The sequence below is a fragment of the Microcebus murinus genome, chromosome 13 (assembly GCF_040939455.1).
Source record: "Microcebus murinus isolate Inina chromosome 13, M.murinus_Inina_mat1.0, whole genome shotgun sequence".
Classification (NCBI taxonomy): domain Eukaryota; kingdom Metazoa; phylum Chordata; class Mammalia; order Primates; family Cheirogaleidae; genus Microcebus; species Microcebus murinus.
In genome coordinates, this window is record NC_134116.1 from 27,845,140 (window position 1) to 27,864,970 (window position 19,831).

A 19,831-nucleotide genomic window follows, 5' to 3' on the forward strand; every position below is an offset into this window, starting at 1 on the left:
AAATCCATAAAGGGACAACAGAGGATACAAGTGGATGCTATACAAAAATATCTTCCCTTGGGTAAAAATTCTTGAAGACAGAATTAGTTGTTAAAATAAAAGTCAAAGACTATATTTTAGCTATATGGAATTGGCAATTTTCATAAAATGTATAATTTTATCCAATGATTCTTTGTAAATGGTTTTCTGTATATACAATTTTATTCATTTTGGAAAAGGCATTTTGGATTTAGAATCCACTCACTCAATTTATCTTTACATTTAAAAAAATTCTAGTGAGATACTAAGTTTTCATCTAAGAATTGGGGATCTTTGATCATAACCAGGTAACAAAAATATCACTATACTGATTGAATAAGTTTAAATAAAAGTTTAATGAATGACTTTAAATGTTTTCTGAAATATGAGTTATTTCTGGATTTCAATGTTCTTATTTGGAAGCACCTATAGGCTCATAGTCACTGGCTTTAAAAATTTTTGGATAATTATAAAATTGAAGGATACTGTTTGAATGAAAACAAATTAATTACAATTTAGACAGTGCTAGTTCAAAACTGCATATTTTAATATTTGACACCCAAATGCCAACCAAACAGAAAGAATATGAAGAAATTATAATATGTGGATTTGTCTATTTTTAGAGGACTTTAGCAAGAGCAGAGTTCAGTAATATCAATTTAGAGTTGATTATTAAAGCACAGGATTTAAATAAAATTGATAGCTATAAATTTTCTATTATTAATAATATTTTCAGAATTGAAACACCCTTTTAAATTAGGACTTACATATAGCAAAAAGTATTCTATAGTTGTAATGCTAAAAAGCATGATTTTGCATGATAATTTATTTAAATATATCATTACAAGTGAGATATATTTATTGATCAAGTATTCATTTCTATAAATCGATTTTTATGTTTAATATTTAAAATTTTATTCTGCATGACTCTGATGACTCTTTCATGTATAAAACGTGGCCAAAGTATGACAGTATCTGGAAAAAATTTTGCTAATCAGTTTACAAGGGGTTACTGCCACCTTTTATATTTTATTTAAAAAGTCACATACCAAATTAAAAACATACAGCAATTTTGGTTTCCATATCCAATAATAAGCTTTGATTTTAATGAACTATACAATAATATTCTTAAAAACTGTGTTAGATAGTAACGCTAGAAATTATCACTGCTAATAGAAATGAAATGTGAGTAAAAATCTAAAGTATGCATATTCCACAGAACTAAAATGTAACAGAGCACATGATTATAAATATGATTCAATACTGAAGTATCACAATTAAGTTTGAAGTGAATTTATATGGCGATATGTTGAATACTTTCTTAAAATGTATGATTTACAAATAAATTGGTCTAATGTAGATCAAGATATTAATGATCCTTCAATATAAAGCCACAATTCTATCAGTGCATATGTTAAATTTTTAAGAAAATCAATAAACCAAAAATCTCCACTTTCAAAACAATGGTTCACAACTTCCACTTTTAGAAACATATGTAACTTTTAAAGATAAACATGTCATTTTGTAGGAGAAATATATAATGTCCCTTCATGTTTCCTAATAAAGATGCCTAATTTAAAAAACTCATTTTAAGATTTCTATTCAACATATCTCTATGAATATTACTTTCTTTTATAAAATGACTTTCCTAATATCTAATAAAAATGTTTCTGACTACTTAGCATTATGTAATATATCATTACATTTTTATTTTTAAATTAAACAGAAAATAAGAAAGTCAAAGTATTTCATATTTGCATTACATTAATTCTTTATGAAATATTTATATTTGAGTCTTCAAAAGTTTTTTGTAAGATATAATCTCATTTAAACTTAAAGTTAAATGTTGTTTTTTAAAAAAATGAGTACAAAAATTATTCATTTTATAATACTAGTAAAATTACCATGAGAAATATTTGACCTTTGTATTATAAGCCAAATGGTCTGCTAAAAACAGAGGAAGGAAAAAAAAGTATTATATTATTGTCACATTCAAAGATTATACTGCATCAAATTCTATTCTTTCCCCCAATATAACATTTCCAAAGCATGGAAATAAAAGTAAAATTTGAAATTTTTAAAAATATTAACATACAAAGAACCCTGGATAACATTTGTGTATGCAAATTGTATATGCAATGACTCTTTAATAACCTATCTGTTTTTGTATGTCATATATACGTTACATATACTCATGAAAATATTTATAAGTAGTCATAGAAAGGCATTCAATTGAATTAAAATGAAGGGTAAAAATGTACAGCTATCAAATGCAATATTAATGCATATAAGGTTTATCTGCATATTGATGTTAGATGATTATTTTTAGGCAGATGACTAATATCTAATCAACTAATTTAGTTTTATTATCCCACATAATTTTCTAAATAGTGGAGAATTTCAAAAGGTTTGAGGAACGTTTTCCATAAGTAAGATAGTTAATTTGATAACAGTTTAACTACCACTTTTGCAACATTTTAAAATTAATTAATTAACCGTGTCTGGCTTCTAGTGTTTAAATCTTTTCTTTTGCTGTTTCTAGTTCCTTTACTTAGTGTAATTTATCCTTGAAAGTAGCCATACCAAACATTTTGTCACACCTGGAAATATCTTAATTTGGAGCCATCTGAAAAGTGCAAGAAGAGCATATTTCCAAATGAATTGGACAGCATATTCGTGATTTGCTTTATTTTCCTTAATTTGGAGTCATTTGACTTTGGGAACCATCTATGGAGCTCTTGAAATTAAATAGCCAGTTTTTGGCATTACAAACAAGGACTGAACTATTTTCACTTTCCCTTGCCCTACTAAAAATAATGAAGAGAAAAGATAAGAGAGAAAAAAAGAGAGAAGGAGGAGATGCAAGGAAAAGGGAAGAGAGAAATAATACATAATACATTAGAAAAAGAAAATTATACCTATTCATTTGCATATTTTGCCAACAATACAAGGTATTAACAAGAATAGAATTAATGTAGAAAGCAACAAACTGCAATCTTAAATTCTTAAATTATAACTTTTTCAACATTATGTGTAGATGTTCTCATTATACACTATTTTGATTTTTGGGGGGTTGAGGAAACAGTGGTGAGGGACAGATATGGACACCCAGGACATTTGCCAAAATTTTCTACTTTTCATATGTAGAGATTCTAATTTTGCCTGAAAAAAAGATGTGCTCTGAGTGTGATATTTATGCTAAAGTTACTTAACCCACAACTTCAATCAATAGCTTAGCTGTAAATGATTTTGTATATTAGCATACAAATTATCTACATTTACATGGAATATATTTATTTTCTCTAAGATCATTTAAGTATTTACACTACAATCATATAGAGATAAAAATAATATTTTGTAATATCTACCTAGAAAATATTTATATGAAATTATGCAACACATTATATAGAACAAGCACAAAGAGTAAGATTAGTTTGCATCCAAATTTTAATTGATGCCTAAAACATTACATTCTGTTGCGCCCCAAAATTCTATGGAGAGAATTTGCAGGGTTCCTTAATCCAATCATATACCACTGATATGCCCAGTCTAATTTACTCAGTGAACAACCTGAGATACCGAAAATCAAATATTCAAAAACACACAAGCTGTGTTCTGTGTTAAATGTTAATGTATTGGCAGGAAACCATTTATAAGGACAAAAAAATTCATTTTTAACTCTATACATTTTCATGATTCTGACATGGTTAATTTTGTTCAAGTTTATTAGAGCCAGGATGAATTTACTTTTATTCTCTTAATACAATGAGAAAATACAATTTAAAAATTAGAAATAATTTTTGCAAATAAATCATATAATTGTCACTTTAGACATTAAAATATATGTTGAACACCTTAAGAAGAAAGAGTAAACGTAGAAATGAACCACCAAAAGAAAGTACACGTGACAGGATTATATGAATTAATGCTGGTTTGAAAAAAATAAAATTTTGTAAATCTTTGAAAGATACATCACTGAACTTTCTTTGGAAGTTACTCATATTGTCCAGAACTATATCTCGAATTTCATGTAATTCTTATCTTATTGTTTTATGCATCAATTAATAAATAAAACTTAGTTACATGGAGGACTCCACTTTACATTAATATCTTATAATTTCTGAAACACATATCTACATATAATAAGGTAGAGGAAGTGATACTGACATTGTTAAAAGTAAAAAAAATAACTGTCATTGTGAAGAATAATAACAATCCCAATTGTGAAGTCAAATGCTAGCATTTATTTTTTTCTTTTCTAATCCTGGATCTAATATAGAGGAGGTAGATGAAGAGCAAGAGATACATTTTTTTCTCATGATAATATCATGACATTATTAAGCTTATTCCTTCCCCCTTTGAAAGAAAATGGAAGGGAAAACGTTGCAAAGAATATTGATAGCTTACTGCACTTGGTCAATGTAGCATTGCATTTATTTATTTTTTTTAATCCTCTGGGAAACTGTTACCACCTGTTCAAACCGAATTCAAGTAGTTACTGTCAATTTACTCATGGGTGAATGCTGCCTCTTTGTGGCAGAATGCCATGGAAATTAAAGTTCATGAACAGCCCTTGATATTGTACACATTTCAGGTGAGATTACTGGGAGATCCACCAATAGCAATGACGCACATGGCCCTTTAAGATCAGCTCAAACATTTCTTATCCTTCAATACTAACCTAAGTTCAACGGGCAAACCTTATTCGGAGGCAAATAGCTCATATCCAACAACATTTTGAGTACTTAGGATATAGATCAACTTTAGATAAAATATCCATCGTAATTGTTGAAGGTAGTTTTACACAAGTTAAAATATGTAAACTATGGAAAATTGTAGACTAAATAAATAATACTGATATGACAAAATACATAATATTGAGAGAAAAATGAATATGCAATAGATTACTTACCATGCTCCATGTATTAGACGAATACTTCAGTAAGGAAACAATGTATATAATTGAAATATAATTAATAAACATATTAAGTGGCACATTCAGAAAAACATACTTCCCTGAACCAACAAAGGCATAAATTACATATGTATATATGTATATTTTAAAATTTTGACAATTAGGGGGAAAATGTTCTCTATTAAGAATAAAGTTTAGCTACTATTGTTAAATTGTTAACAATGGAGATTCCATCAAGCACACAGTTAAATCTTTTGCACTTTTAAGTAATCATTACTTCAATCCCTCATATTTGACATAGTTATCAAGTGTTTATTCAGAAACTATTTAAAAAAATTACATGTGCTGGGATACATATGAGACTGTAACAACAGTAGCCCCATCTTACAGAGATCCTGGTTGTGGTTATCATCATTGCTTGCTGCCCACAGGAATAAAGAAAGACATTGTATAGAGACTTGTTCAGTCCATCATTTGGTCTTCTGAGGTGCCAGTACATGTGGATCTGTACAAACGCAACTGGGTTTGGTTTAATAATGGAAAATTGGCTACAATAGTAGTCAAATCAATATATAATTTTGGTTCACTAATAAAAATACTGTTAAATCTTCGCTAATGAAACCAAAAACTTGCACACAATTCTCACTCACATGGCCCAATTAATTGCCCTATTTTTATACATTGGGATACTATCAGCTTTTTTTTTTTTTAAATTACAGATCCAATTGGGTGGGTTGCATCAACTTACAAAGATTTTGCCATTAAGTACTCCACATTTTTAATGATTTAAAATGTCTTCCTAATATCACTTCAGTTTTGGAAATGCAGCTCCTAATACAGTGCGACACCTCTGCGAAATCATAGGCTAAATAGTGAAGAAAGAGGAATGCTAAATGTGCATATAAAAATAGGTGCTACAATAAAATATTTGTATATTTCATCAATAAGTTATTTTGACTAATCAATTATGGATCATATAGCTCTGTAATTTTTAATGATTTGTCCACATCTATGGTGATCCTTTTCAAGATCACAATACTTTTTTTTTTTTTAATTCAAATGTCCAGAATGCATACAAACACATCCTTTAAAAACAAAGCAAAGGAATGAGAAGGGAGGAAGGGAGGGAAGCCAAGGGGGAGGGGAAGGGTGAAAGAGAACAAACTTCCTATTAAAGTTGGGGTGTGCTAGTCTCTCCACAAAAGCCATTTAGACGCACCCATGGCTTAAAGAAGGAGAAAGGGAGGTGGAAGGGAGTAAAATGAAGGAAGAATAGAATCTATGCGCTGCCATCTTTCACCATTCTTAGCACTTTCAACATCTACAAAAAATGACTGCGACCTTTAACAAGTCACCCGCGCAGCAAACTGCCCTCCGTAAAGCCCTTCTCCTCTCCTCCCCCACACGCAAGAAGAGAAAGTGATGTGCCCAGTTTACGCAAATGTTTCCCACGTGTAAAATTAAAAGGAAATTGCACACCCTTTCCGTATCTTCCGCCCGAAGCTGGGAAATCCCGTGCCAAGGCACTTCACCCTAAACGTTGAAACAACACAATTAATCAAGTGTGTTCACCGTGTGTGTTTGCTTGCTTGCTTGTTTTAAGTGCAAAAGCTCCAAGGGAGTTTCTTTGCTTTTAGAACTGGCTAAATGTGGTCTGTTTTTCCAGCACTTCGAGGTAGTCCGGCTCAACGTTTAGTTTTGCTTTTAACTCCAGATACTCGTTCCGGTTGGGTTCTACAAAGACAGCACTCGGGGGGCTGTAGAGCACCGGTTCCCGCAGCCTGCTGTCCCCTGCCCCCGGGTGCAAATACTGATGGGGGCGCCTCAGGTCATAGTTGGGGGAGAAAGTGTAAGCAGCGGGGCTGCACGGGAATTTGGGATATTCCGGGAGACTACTGCCGGCCGGGGTGGTGGAGCAGTGTTTGTCTGGTTCTAAAATGCCCCTGTAAAATCGGTCGGCGTCCTGCACCGGCGACAGCAGGTCCTCCCGGGGCTCGATGGTGCTGACGCTGTAGGCGGGGCTGCGCAAGTGGTGGCTTTCCCGCCTCTCCTCCTCCCCCTGCTGCAGCTGCAGCTGCGGCGGGGGCTGCTGCTGGGGCTGCGGCGGCGGCGGCGGCGGCGGCTGCTGCTGCTGCAGGTGGTGGTTGCTGCTGTAGGTGACCTTGAGCTCGTGAAGGTCTTTGTAATCCTCCACGGAGTTGCCCTCTCGGGAGCGGTAGATGGGGTTTTTGCACATGTGGCCCAGCGGATGGGGGATGTACTCGTATACGTGGCCCGCCGGCGTCTTCACCTTGGGCAGCGCGGGCCCGCGGTGGTGCACGTGCGCGTGCGGGTGGCCGCCTGCTCCGCCGCCGCCGCCGCCGCCGTACACGCTGTACTGCATGTTGAAGGAGCTCACGTCCGAGTTGTTGGCGCTGGTGTGGTCGCTCTGGTTCTTCTTCCTGCGCTTCATGACCAGCACGAAGAGCCCAGCGGCCACGAAGACGGACATGATAAAAACCAGCAGTAGGCTGAGGATTAACACCGACAAGGGCACCGACGACGCGCCTCCGCCTGCCCCCAAACCCGCAGGAGCCCCGGTGCTGTTCAACCTGACGGCAGGAGTCACGGCGCTGGTCCTCGCAGGAACCTGGATGGAGGAGGGCGTGGGCGTGGGAACCACCACATCCGAATAGTCTGGGCACAGCAGCTCGGACTTGATGGAGCGCATGTCGGTCTCAGCGAATTTCTTCGGCGCCTTGCAGATCACCTCGTCCACCAGGACGCCCACTTTGAGTTGCTCGACCCACAGCTTCATGCCCACCACGTCGCAGGTACAATCCCAAGGGTTGTCATGCAGGTCGATTTGGATGAGCGACTTCAGCTGGTCCAAAACTCCACTCACCGGCAAGGAGGCAAAGTGGTTACTCCTCAGGTTTAGCCTGAGAAGGGTCAGGCCAGAGAAAACACCTGAGGGCATGGCCTGCAGGAGGTTGTTATTCAAGAATAGCAGCTGGAGGTTTGGGACAGGGTCGAAAGTCCCAGACTGAATCTCCCGTATGAGATTGTACTGGAGGAAGAGATACTGCAGGCTCTGAAGGCCATAGAATAACTCTGGGCTCAGCCTCTCGATCCTATTGCCATTCAGGTAGAGGCGCCTCAGGTTGGTGAGATCCCCAAAAGCGCCGTCCTGGATCATGGAGATACGGTTGTTCCCCAGGTGCAGGAGGTCCAGCCCTGTGGCCTCCAGGAAGTCTGTCCTGCGGACGACAGCAATGTAGTTCTCCGTCAGATACATTTTCTTGGGATTGTAGGGCTTAGGCTGCAGCTCAGCGATGCTCTCAATCTTTCGCTCCTGGCAGTTTACGTTGAGGCCCAGATCAGAGATCTGCAGGTTGCAAGTGCACGCGGTGGGACACTCCAAAGGCACCGGGGATTTGGTCTGGTAGGCGATGCTGGGGCCATAGTTGCTGTAGCCCAAGTCCTTGGAGGGCTGCCGAGAGGTGGGGCGCACCCTGGGCTTGTTGGGTTGGCGAGTCCCCTTAGGGAGCTTCAAAGGGGGTTTGTAAACAGCAGAGGAAGAAGTAGCCACGGAGTTCACTGAGGCCGGGGTGGTGTGGGAATACCCCGTGGTGCTCAAAGGCGTCTGGGGCCTCATCTCATAGTCAGAAATAAGTTTCCTTGGGCAAAGTTCCTGCTTGGATATCTCATCTAAGTCCCTGCCGTGTAAGCGGAAGGGCGTTTCACAAACCACATCCCCCACCAGGGCAGAGTAGGAGATGCTATCCAACCAGTCCTTGAGAGAGATCAGCTCACAGGAACAATTCCAGGGGTTTTCCTCCAGCTGCAACTCCACAACTTTATCCATGTGCTGCAACAGCCCCACATAGGGCAGAAGTTTCAGCCGGTTCCCCCGGAGGTCCAAGTGCGTTAAGGGCACAAAACGGAAAAGATTGTTGGGTAAACTGGACAAGAGATTGTCATTGAGAATAAGCACCTGCAACAAATGCAGTTTCCCAAAAGCATTGGGTTCAATGACGCTGATGTAATTGTAATCGACCTGTAGGTACTCCAGGTTCTCCAAGCCAAGGAAGGTATCATCTCGCAGAAGTTCCAGTTTATTATTGTTCAGATGCAATCTCCTCAAACCCCGAAGTCCATGGAAAGCCCCAGTCTCAATGTCCTGGATAACATTGCTACCCAGATGCAAAATTGAAGCCCCAGTGTAATTGACAAACTCATTGGGATAGAGACGGCTCAGAAGGTTTCCAGACAACAAGAGGTGGTAGATTGGAAAACGAGGAGGGCTAATTTCAGAGAGACTGATGATCCCACGGTTCTCACAGCTCACAGTTAAAATGCCGTCCTTTTCCTCACAAGGACATGCATTGTCACAGATTTCCCCATAATAATCGATGGTTTCTGCACAGGAAAGGACGAGAGATGTTACAGCAAATGCTAGAGTCTGCAGCATCCAGCTATGCATTTTTCTGTGAAGGTCCTGTTCCAAAGTTACTGGGGGACAGCAAGTGTGCATTTTACCTCCTGTAAGGGAGAGAGGAAACAAGGAAACAACAGAATATGACAAAAATTTCAGGAATCAGTTAGATAATCTGTCTCTCTGCCTTAATACTATGACTCTGAAATCCAGAAGAAGGGGATATAAATGACACCCCCCCACACCAGTGGAACATTGACATTCTCCAGATTTTATTAAAATCTCATATTCATTTTGATTTAAAGGTTGATTTCATTTTATAATGAGCACACCACAAATATGCTGCTCTTTATAAGATAGGGGCAGGTTAAATAAAGTCCCATTTTCGTGTTCTTCTCTGCTCCCCCCTTTTCGAAATCAATCCATAAATATACATAAAATGGCTGTCAGTTTAGTTTCATGGTTCTAATTTAAGAGAAAAGAAGCACCATTTTACAAGGTTTCCCACCCTCACCTATACCCGGCCCCCCTTCCTTTCTGTCAGAACCTCTTCAGTTAACAGTTCACCATTAAGGACTCCCATTTTCACAGAAAGGCAAGGAGCTACAATACTTGGGCTATTTTAAACCCTCCCTAGAAATGTCAGGGTGGGAACCTAAAGAATACTTTCCAGAGGCAAAAAGGGTGTAAGATAATGCATCAAAAGGAGCCTGAAGAAGCTCTTAAATCACCAATTGTCTTTTGGTGCTTTGAGTGTGGAGAAAAAGGAGAGCGCGGTTGCTTTGATGGTGGACTTCACTAGCACGCTGCTAAGCACATCAGCGTCCTAATTGCATGCACGGTGCCACTTAGCAGCGCTTCCCTGAGAGCGCCCCGCGACTACTTCTCATTGATCATGTCAGCGACGCTACCAAACCGCATCTTTAAGCCACTGAAATAGTTCTGCACCATGGATTACAAAGAACTCAGCGAAGGCATCCGCAATCTCAGAGCACCTCCTGATACCTTGAGTTTGAAAAGGACGTTCCTGCCGCTTACTCGGAATCAGCCAAAAGTAAACCAAGGACCAGCGCCAAAGCCTCCCTTACCTTGGGTTCCGCGTCTACTTGCCACGGTATGCGAAACTAACCCTCCTAAATTAGCAAGGTTCGGATTCAACTACCACCACAACAGCATCCCCATCTTTGGAGTTGCTTATTATTACATTTAATTTTCAACGCTCTTTCCCCCCCCACCTTCTTTTTTATTTTCTCAGGGAAAGGGCACCTGAGCTGATTAAGGGGCAAAATAGACAGGCGGAAGGGAGGGAGGACAGCAAGTGACTTAGGTCAGTGCTTTAATATCCAAATTTCATTTTCTAAGGAATCAGTTCGACCCCCTCCCCCCTTTTCTTTCTTGCTTTCTTTTTGTCCCCCTGAAGGCTTCCTTCGACTTCCTACTTCTGGTCAACAGCAGCACTCTTAAAGGAAGGACAGAAATGGAATAAGTGTCTTAAAGGAAGGACATAAATGGAACGAGCGAGTGTGTGTGAGTGTGTGCTGCGTTGGTTAGCGGGGCGGCGGAGTGGGGGGTGGGCACTGGATATTAATGCTGGGCTCTGGGAACCTATGCCGTTTCTCTGGTCAACCTTGCATTTGCCTCACCACCGAAGTCTGATGTCGAAGCACAAGCCCAAACTAAAGCCAAGACGTTTCTGAGGCAACGGGTTCAAGCCTGGAGACCTCGCTCCTGATCCCCAAGTCGACTCCAGCCTGCGTTATTAAACGCCCCTGCAATCACACGCACATGTGTAAGCGTGCCTTGGAATCATTCACGTGTGGCCACCCAGACGTGTCGAGACGAATCGGAACCACAGCGTATAAACCTCGCCAAGTATCCTCGACCTCCCGATGCAACAGCAAATGTCTCCCAGCTTAAAAGCGTCAAAAACATCCCTTACTGAAAGCAAAAACGTTTACCTTGAAATTTCGGTTCTCCGCTGGATCAAATCTGCTCATCCATTCAGCGGGGTTGGGTCCCCTTCCCCTCCCTCCCTGTGCTTCCCCGCCCCCATTCGCTTCCCACCCCATCTGAGAGCCCATTGCAAATTGTGTCCAGCCAGTATTAAACTCGAGCGTTTACAACTTTAATTCAGTTCTGGTTAGCAAGGATTGAAGAGCTTCCTCTCACCCCACTCCCTTTCCCCTCCTCCTTGCCATCAAATGAGACCAAAAATTTGAGAAAATAAAGTTGAATGAGCCAGGGAAGGCTGACATTCTGACTGGGAAACGCACCTCCGATGCAAATGCGAGACTGCGCCGCACATTCTCAGATTATCAGATTTTTTTTTTTTTGGAGGGCGGGGGCGGGAGACTGTATTTGTTTTCCCCCAAAGAATTTAGACACTGGATCGCCTCCCTGAACATCCCTGCATTAAGCAGAATGGAGCCGCTGGGGCTGGAGCCCAGCACCCAGGCCGGACCCGCGGCTCCGGGCACAGCTGCTCCTCGAACGGCCGCCCAGGCAGAAGAAGCACCCGGAGTTCCAGGACGCGAGGCTTCCCCCTCCCCCAGCCCGCCCCAAAGAGAAGGAAGGGAAAAGCGAGGAAGAAGGGGAGGGAGGAGAGGGAAAGAAAGCCACCCCGTCACACACACATACACACACACGCGCGCGCACACACACGAACCTCTTTTGCAAAGTAAACGACAGACTTACCCCGTCTCACATCTCCAGGGCCCAGTCATCATAGCCACCCTTAAAAAAAAAATCTCTTTGGGGTGTGCACTGGGTTTCTGAAACCCAGGCGGGGCGAGCAGGCAGGGAACAGTGCGGTCCGAGCGGCTGGAGGAAAGAGGCGCCTGGACACCGCCAGCCCCCGGCCGCCGCGGCGGCGACCGCGGGTTCCGGGGCTCCCCACACGGCTCTCCCCGGCTCTCTCCGCGGGAGTCGGAGCGGGCAGCAGGGTTGGGGGGGCGGGGAGCGGGGGGCGAGGGAGAGCGGCGGGATGGGAGCGCAGGGGGAGGGGGCGGCGGAGGACCTGCTCCAGAGGCGCCTCGCGGTAGGGGCCCGGAGCAGGAGCCGGGCGGGGCGGAGAGGGGGAGCTGCTGGGAGGGGAGGCACGGAGCGGGAGGAGGGGGACGTGGAGAAGACTGCCTGGCACCGCCGGCCCCACCAACGTGACGGTCAGCCCCGCCGAGCGCTCGCACCCGCTCACACTCACGCCCGCTCGCACACTCGCTCCCATCCGTGCTACGGCGCGATCGCGGGGCCCCCGGCACCCTTCGCTGCAGCCCCCCCAGGCGGGTACTTACAGTTCCCATCTGCACAGGGGGCAACTTTCTCCGACCCAGCTGTGGCCGCCGCCCCCTCCAGCCACCTCCGGCTCCCCGCGCCCTCGGGCCTGGGTTCGCGCGGGCCGGCCGGCCCTCCCCTCCCCCCTCGGCTCTCCTCCTCGCCGTCTTCACCACATTCCCCCCTGGTCAGTGGCGCACGCCCGGGGACGAGCCGGAGGAAGCGGGTCGCGTGGGTGTGCATGGATCTCCCGCCTTCTTCTTGCAGCGCACACTGTACATGGTAGTGAGGGGGCGAGCGGAGGTGGCACCGGCCCCTCGACTGCTACGGCGGCGGCGGCTGCAGCTCCTGCACTGTCTTCGCCCCCAGTGCGGCGGCGACCACCGCGCCGGGATCCCGCCACCGCTGTCCCCGCGCCGAGCCCGCCGCCGCCGCGGCCCCTAATTAGTATTTGAAAGGCTCTCGCGTCCTCTGGCCGTTTCCTCCCTCACGGTCTTTGCAGGGTTTTTTCTCTATCCCTTCCCCAGATGCGGCGCACGATCGTCATTATTTGGAACTCTCTATCTCCGACATCCTTTGGGGAGTCTGGGGGGTAGGAACAGCGTTCTACGCCTGTGGCGTGTCCTGGCAGCCCGGTGGCTCAAAAAAAAAAAAAAAAAAAAAACTCAGAGAAAGTCGCGTCTTCCTCCCCGGCGCAGAGGAGGTGGCGACGCGGTAAGCATCACCCGGGTCTCTAGGGCGTCTGCTCCGGAGCGGGTGCAGGGCCCGGTCCGGGGCACTTGTTTATTGTCGCGCCGCTGGTGCGAGCCAAGCTGCAGCAGACATGATGGGCCCGGGGCGAAGCGGGCGCCCGGTGGCCGATAGATGGCAGCCGAGGGCGAAGATGTCCCTTGGCTAGGGCGGCGCAACCGGAGCCCCCCTTGGATGTTCACAGCCGTGGGAGACGGAGGAGTCTTGGACCTCGTGCGTAATACAAGCGTGGGACGGTGCAATCTTCGGACTGGGAAAGGGAGGAGTGGAAATAACCCCGACAGTGCCAGGCTTGGTGGTGGTCAGGGACGGATGATTCCAGCCCTGTGCTGCTCGCCTGCCGTCCTGCTGCCATTTAGAATAATAGAGCCCATGCTGCTGCTGCTGTCTCATGTACTTACTGTAAAGGACCCTGGAAGAGGGAGTGGTTCATCTTAGCTGCAAACAAGGGCTCTACTTTTTTTTTTTTTTTTTAAGAATTACGTTTTATAGGTATGTCTGGGCAATACAAGGGAATGTGAACGACTTTTTAGAGAGAATGTTTGTGAATACATTTGGTGTGTACTAAAAAGCTGGAAAACCCCCAAATAAATGCAGTTTCGGTAGCGAGTTTCTTGAAGAGTCACCTGCTAAACTCCACTAGCGTCATCTCTACAGTAAGTATTCCTGGTTCTTTCTGTGAAATCAGACACCTTCCTCCCCAAAAGGAGGTTTCTACCCCCATAAAACATGTTTTTAGTGTTTGTACTATTAAAACCTGCATTCTATCCCAGCTACAAAAAAGAAAAGTTGATCATAAGTGGCCCAATGCTGGCTGAGTGCACATGTGCCTGTTTCCTTGATAACTGGGTAGTTTCACAATGTAAACGTATTTTATCCATTTTGTTTTGGAATTAATTATGTCTTAAACATAATTGATATTGTCTTATTCTTAGTAATGTTTAGGATATTGTTGTGGTTATAATCTTCTGGTTAAACATATGGTTAATCTTAATATAGATTCTTATTTTATATATATATAAAATCTCAGTGTGTGTGTGTATAAGTATCTCCAAGAAATTCATCTTTCTACATAATCTATATATGTTAAATCAGAAGTATTTATCTAGAGGTGGTGTATATTGCAGTCTTCTGAGGTTTTGCAACATTTTTGGTATTTCCTCTGAATCTGCGGTGCAAATATTTTTTACTTATGCATAAATACTTTATTTAAGAATAATTGTTTAAGTTTTGGTCATGTACAAGGGGAAGGGAAAAAAGAAGTAATATGTAAGGTCAGATAATGGAAATTAAATTCTGTATTAAAAGTTTCTGTTACATTTAGAAGTGTCTGGCCTAGAAATGATATCCACTAGCTACAGGTACATTATATGAACAGAAATAACTAACTTCATCCATAAAAGATTTGTTACTGTATTTTTCATTTGTACATGACCTTCTAACATGATATAAACATTTTACAAAATTTACTTTTAAGTGTAAAATCACTTTTATTTCTTCAAAACGAAGTATAATATTTGAATTAAAAAGTACATATTAATTATACCTAGAAACCTTTGACATATAAATGTTGAGTCCTATAAGAAAGAAATTTTCAATGTTGGTTAACTGTATAGAAGTTCTAAAAGCTCATAAAATGTCTTAATCAATTTTTGGAATTCTCAAAATAGCTGAGACATCGTTATATTTCATTATTTTATTATTTTCCCAAATCTTCACAATTGCATTTAATATCAAAGTTTAATTTTGGGTTTTGTATTATTTATTTTAAATATTTATTGCCCTAATTAAAATAAACTTAATTAAAATAAGAATTATTAAATGTATTTGAAATTAACTTAGGTTATAGTTTTGTTAGAAACACTTATGCTAATATTCCAGATTATCTTTTGTGTTTCAAATAAATAAAAGATGAAAACTTTCTACCATTAACTCAACATTAAGGATGGCTTGAGAAGTCACTACCACTTTTTACCACTAGGTGTCTCTATAAGATGCTCTGCAGGAAAGTGAATTTTGAGAAAACACTGTGATAAGAGACCAGAACAGAACAACACAGGAGGAAAAACATCATAGAAATAAGAAAAAGCCTCATTTATTAATCTATAGCCTCTTATTTTCTTTGAATGTTGACTATAGCCTAAAAAATACATAAACAAATCATGTAATTGTGATAAAACTTGAGCCAAACCTTTTATCCACATGAGCAAACAGATTTCTGTTTTACTCTACTAAGCAACATATAGTCATATGTTGTATATACATGCTTTCATGCTGTACTCAAGTGCATGCACATCATTACATAAACACATTTGGGCACTAGAAAATTAAATTATTGATCAAACAGATCTTCCCAGAATTAAGGTTATTAGTACTAAATTAAACATTATTTGACTGAATTTGATATGAAGAGCTGAGAATCTTTGTCTAAATGTGTGTGAGTACATTTATGCATATCATAATTATCTCATATCATCCTAAATAAATATCATTTATGGAAATATATTTGGAAATAATTAGTCCAACTTATGGCCAAAATTTGATACCTACATATTAAAATTTAAATTTAAACCATAAGTAGCATACATGTCACTTGGAATTGACCATATATTTTTGTGAATTCATATTTATTATTGTCTTTAATTATTGTTTTAGTGCTTTAAGAACACTTGGAATGAATTTTTACATTAAATGCATTTCATAAAATATTATATCCTGTTTGTGTACCACTATGTGGTATGTTTAGAATATTAAAATTCTTAGTCAAGAATTAGAGGTCCTCATGAAGCAACCTACTGGGGATTATAAGGAAGGAAATTCTTTGATAATAATTGTCCAACTTCCTAGGTACCGATCAACTACATTGAAACCTAAATCCAATAGAGATTTTATTTCTTTTTGTTAGCCTATCCAGTGAGTTAAGATTATGGAACTCTAATGCTAGATTTAGAGATTCCTCTAAAATTAGATGCAATAAATTACTTTGGGGATGGCAATGTCTAAGAATTGTGTACAACTGATTTTATTTAATAAATGACACATTTTCAGATCTAAATTAAAGGGTATATGTTTTTAAAGTCTTTGAAATTGAAATTATACACATACACACAATGAAAGGGGAAAATGAGTCATCATTTATGATTGTTTTTCTATGCAATTGCTAAACTAAATAACTGTATACCATATGTCATTGACATTTGGTCTGATACATTTGGAATTTAAACAATCAAAAGTATCATGCAGTGATACTTATCAAATCCAAAATAGCCAGATAAACTGATTAATTTCACTGAAGTTATTTACTAACAGAATTACTTAACTGTCTTAGAAATATTCGCTCATGGGAATATTGTATGTGCATAAAATAGATAATTTTCTTCCTTGCCTCATGTAGTTCTTTGTAAATACACTTTGATTTTTTGATAGAATTATATATTGAATCATCCTCTTTGGGGAACCAATTGAAAATACTAAAATTTAAAATGCATTTATTTTTTGAGCAATTGCTTTTTCAGAATGTACACTGAAGGTGTATCAAAGTAAAATATGTAAAACTATAGGTAAGAAGATATTGTTTGTAACAGATCCTTGCATGTGAAAATAACTAAGACCAAGTTAAATGCCTCACTAAATGAAAAGTGGTACACATTCATCTATACATTGGAATACTCTTCTCTCTTAAGTAATAGTTTGTATAGAAATACTGTTTTGGCATTATTGATAGGGTATATAGTGTTACCTGTGTGTGTGTGTGAGAGAGAGAGAGAGAGAGAGAGAGAGAGAGAGAGAGAGAGAGAGAGAGAGAGAGGAGAAAGAGAGAGAGAGGAGAGAGAAATTATTTCTGGAAAGATGAACACATACAAATCCAGTAATAGTGGTTACCTCGTGGAAGATGACTGGAAGTCTTGAATAGAATGGAGGTTTATTTTTCATCATATACTCTTTATTCTACTTTAAATTTTCAATTTTTGTGCATATTTCCAATAAACATTTTTAAAACCCTGTACTTGAAATACAAGGATAGCATTTGAAAGGATAATGTGAGTGAGAGCTGATGAAAAGTTGAAGATGACATCCCTAAATTAATCTCTATCCCATAGTTCTCAAAACAGTTTTATTTTATTTTATTTTATTTTATTTTATTTTATTTTATTTTATTTTTTTGAGACAGAGTCTCGCTTGTTGCCTAGGCTAGAGTGAGTGCCGTGGCGTCAGCCTAGCTCACAGCAACCTCAAACTCCTGGGCTCAAGCAATCCTGCTGCCTCAGCCTCCCGAGTAGCTGGGACTACAGGCATGTGCCACCATGCCCGGCTAATTTTATATATATATTAGTTGGCCAATTAATTTCTTTCTATTTATAGTAGAGACGGGGTCTCGCTCTTGCTCAGGCTGGTTTCGAACTCCTGACCTCGAGCAATCCGCCTGCCTCAGCCTCCCAGAGTGCTAGGATTACAGGCGTGAGCCACCGCGCCCGGCTCAGTTTTATTTTTTATAAGACACATTAATATCAATGGAAACACTGAATATGTTGTTTCTAAACAGGAGTTTAAATTAGTTAAAATGATTTGTCTTCATAATTCATATATAATATTTAATTCTAGCTATCAGTATCAACTCATAGAATGGTAATTAATGGCAGCTAACTTCCATTATTTTCACGACTCAGAACCCTGCTGTGTACTGGGAACATTGGTTTTATTTGATACTCTAGTGAATGAAGGGGAAGATCAAAATGGTTCTGTAGGGAAGATAAGTTGTGCTTGAAATTGTCAGCAGCAGTTCTTTACTGCTGTCTACAGGAAGATGAGTGGGTGTGCAATTGTGACATATTTTAAATATACATACTATCATCAGACCTTGTTAGAACAAAGGCTGTTCCCATCTGGCTTATACTAACATTGAAATATGCACATTCCACTGGAAAAGAGGCAGTTTCATTATGTGGTCACGTTAGCTTTTTTGTGTATCTTTCTATTAGAGTTACGATTAGTCTCTTGGGACCCATTGGTTCTTGGTTCTCACATATCTCTAGTTGTTTTTTAAAAAGCAAGTCCAAACAGGCATTATGTAATGCCTATATTTTCTATGTTCCTTCTGTTTTTTTTTTTTCCAGAGCAAAACAGTTAATCATTCTAAAACAGTTTCATCACAAATATTTCAGAAGACTCAGTGCTTGTATGAGAATGTCTAAATTGACTGTACTCCATTCAACTTTGTCAACTAGAATACTTCATTCAACAGGAGATTCTGGTAATCTCTCTATTCCCTCAAAATAAATTAACCTTTTTCCCAACTCCAAAACTTTGGTTTGTACTGATCTTTTGAATATCAGGCTTTTCACTTTTTAAAAAATCTGTTATTTTAGAGAATTCACCTTAAGTCCTTTCCTCATGAGAAAAATCTTCCCTATTCCTTATAACTAACATTGAAGGCCTGTTTATCTAAATATTCTCTTGCATTTATTAGCAATTGATCCAGGACAATGTTCTATTTCTGGCTTAATGTATTTGTTTTCTTCCAGACAAGGTTATCATTTTTTTACTGAGAAAATAATTTTATTGTTTTTGTTATTCTCTGAATTGCAAGAAAAATGAACTCCAGAAATATGTTTGTATACACAAAAATACTTATACATTTATGCATTTATTGATTCAACAAATATTTATTTAGTAACTATCACGTGCTAGAACCTATCTCTGGTAGTTGAGATAAAAATAATTGGATGATTCATATCAGGATGATTATAGAGGTATTATGACTTTCTGTTGAATAATCTACATTTTCTAGTAAAAATTAAAGAAAAATAGTATACAGAAATACTATTGCATAAGTTATATTCATGAATAACATTTACTGTAGCATATATGTGCCAAGCTGCTACAAGGAGCTGTCCAACAGACAGCTGTGATGATGGAAATAATCTATATCTATGATATTTAATATGAGAGCCTTTAGTCACAAAGGGATATTGAACAATTGAAATATGGATGCTATGAGAGAGGAACTACATTTTAATGTTTTTTTGTTTTGTTTTGTTTTTGAGACAGAGTCTCACTCTGTTGCCCGGGCTAGAGTGCCATGGTGTCAGCCTAGCTCATAGCAACCTCAAACTCCTGGGCTCAAGCAATCCTCCTGCCTCAGGCTCCCAAGTAGCTGGGACTACAGGCACACGCCCCCATGCCCAGCTAATTTTTTCTATATATTTTTAGTTGGCCATTTAATTTGTTTCTATTTTTAGTAGAGACGTGGTCTCACTCTTGCTCAGGCTGGTTTTAAACTGCTGACCTTGAGTGATCCTCCCAACTCGGCCTCCCAGAGTGCTAGCATTACAGGCATGAGCCACCGTGCCTGGCCCTTTAATGTCATTTAAATTTAATTTATTTCCATTAAATTAGCCACCTGAGGCTAGTGGCTACCATATTGGACAGTGTCGGTCTAGAATATAAATTCCTAGAAAACC

At 40.0% G+C, this 19,831-nt stretch overlaps 1 protein-coding gene and 1 long non-coding RNA gene across 3 annotated transcripts in view; one reads left to right on the forward strand and one right to left on the reverse strand.

The window, feature by feature from the left end:
* Positions 1-4,479: 4,479 nt before the first annotated feature.
* On the reverse strand, positions 4,480-13,571 carry SLITRK5 (SLIT and NTRK like family member 5). 2 transcript variants are annotated; one of them, XM_012748387.3, is made up of 2 exons: positions 12,641-13,571; positions 4,480-9,457 (listed from the first exon to the last, which is right to left on the reverse strand). In XM_012748387.3, the coding sequence occupies exon 2, from the start codon at positions 9,447-9,449 to the stop codon at positions 6,567-6,569; it is 2,883 nt and encodes a 960-aa protein (XP_012603841.1). In that variant the 5' UTR covers positions 9,450-9,457; positions 12,641-13,571; the 3' UTR covers positions 4,480-6,566. The 2 variants fall into 2 exon arrangements, with proteins under 2 accessions (XP_012603841.1, XP_012603843.1); XM_012748389.3 differs by lacking the exon at positions 12,641-13,571 and adding an exon at positions 11,309-12,260.
* The window catches only part of LOC105862214 (uncharacterized), a 103,158-nt gene continuing 96,579 nt past the window's right edge, over positions 13,253-19,831 (forward strand). The window contains exon 1 of the long non-coding RNA XR_012922428.1: positions 13,253-14,026. This is a non-coding gene — a long non-coding RNA (uncharacterized LOC105862214). The remainder of the gene's footprint in view (positions 14,027-19,831) is intronic.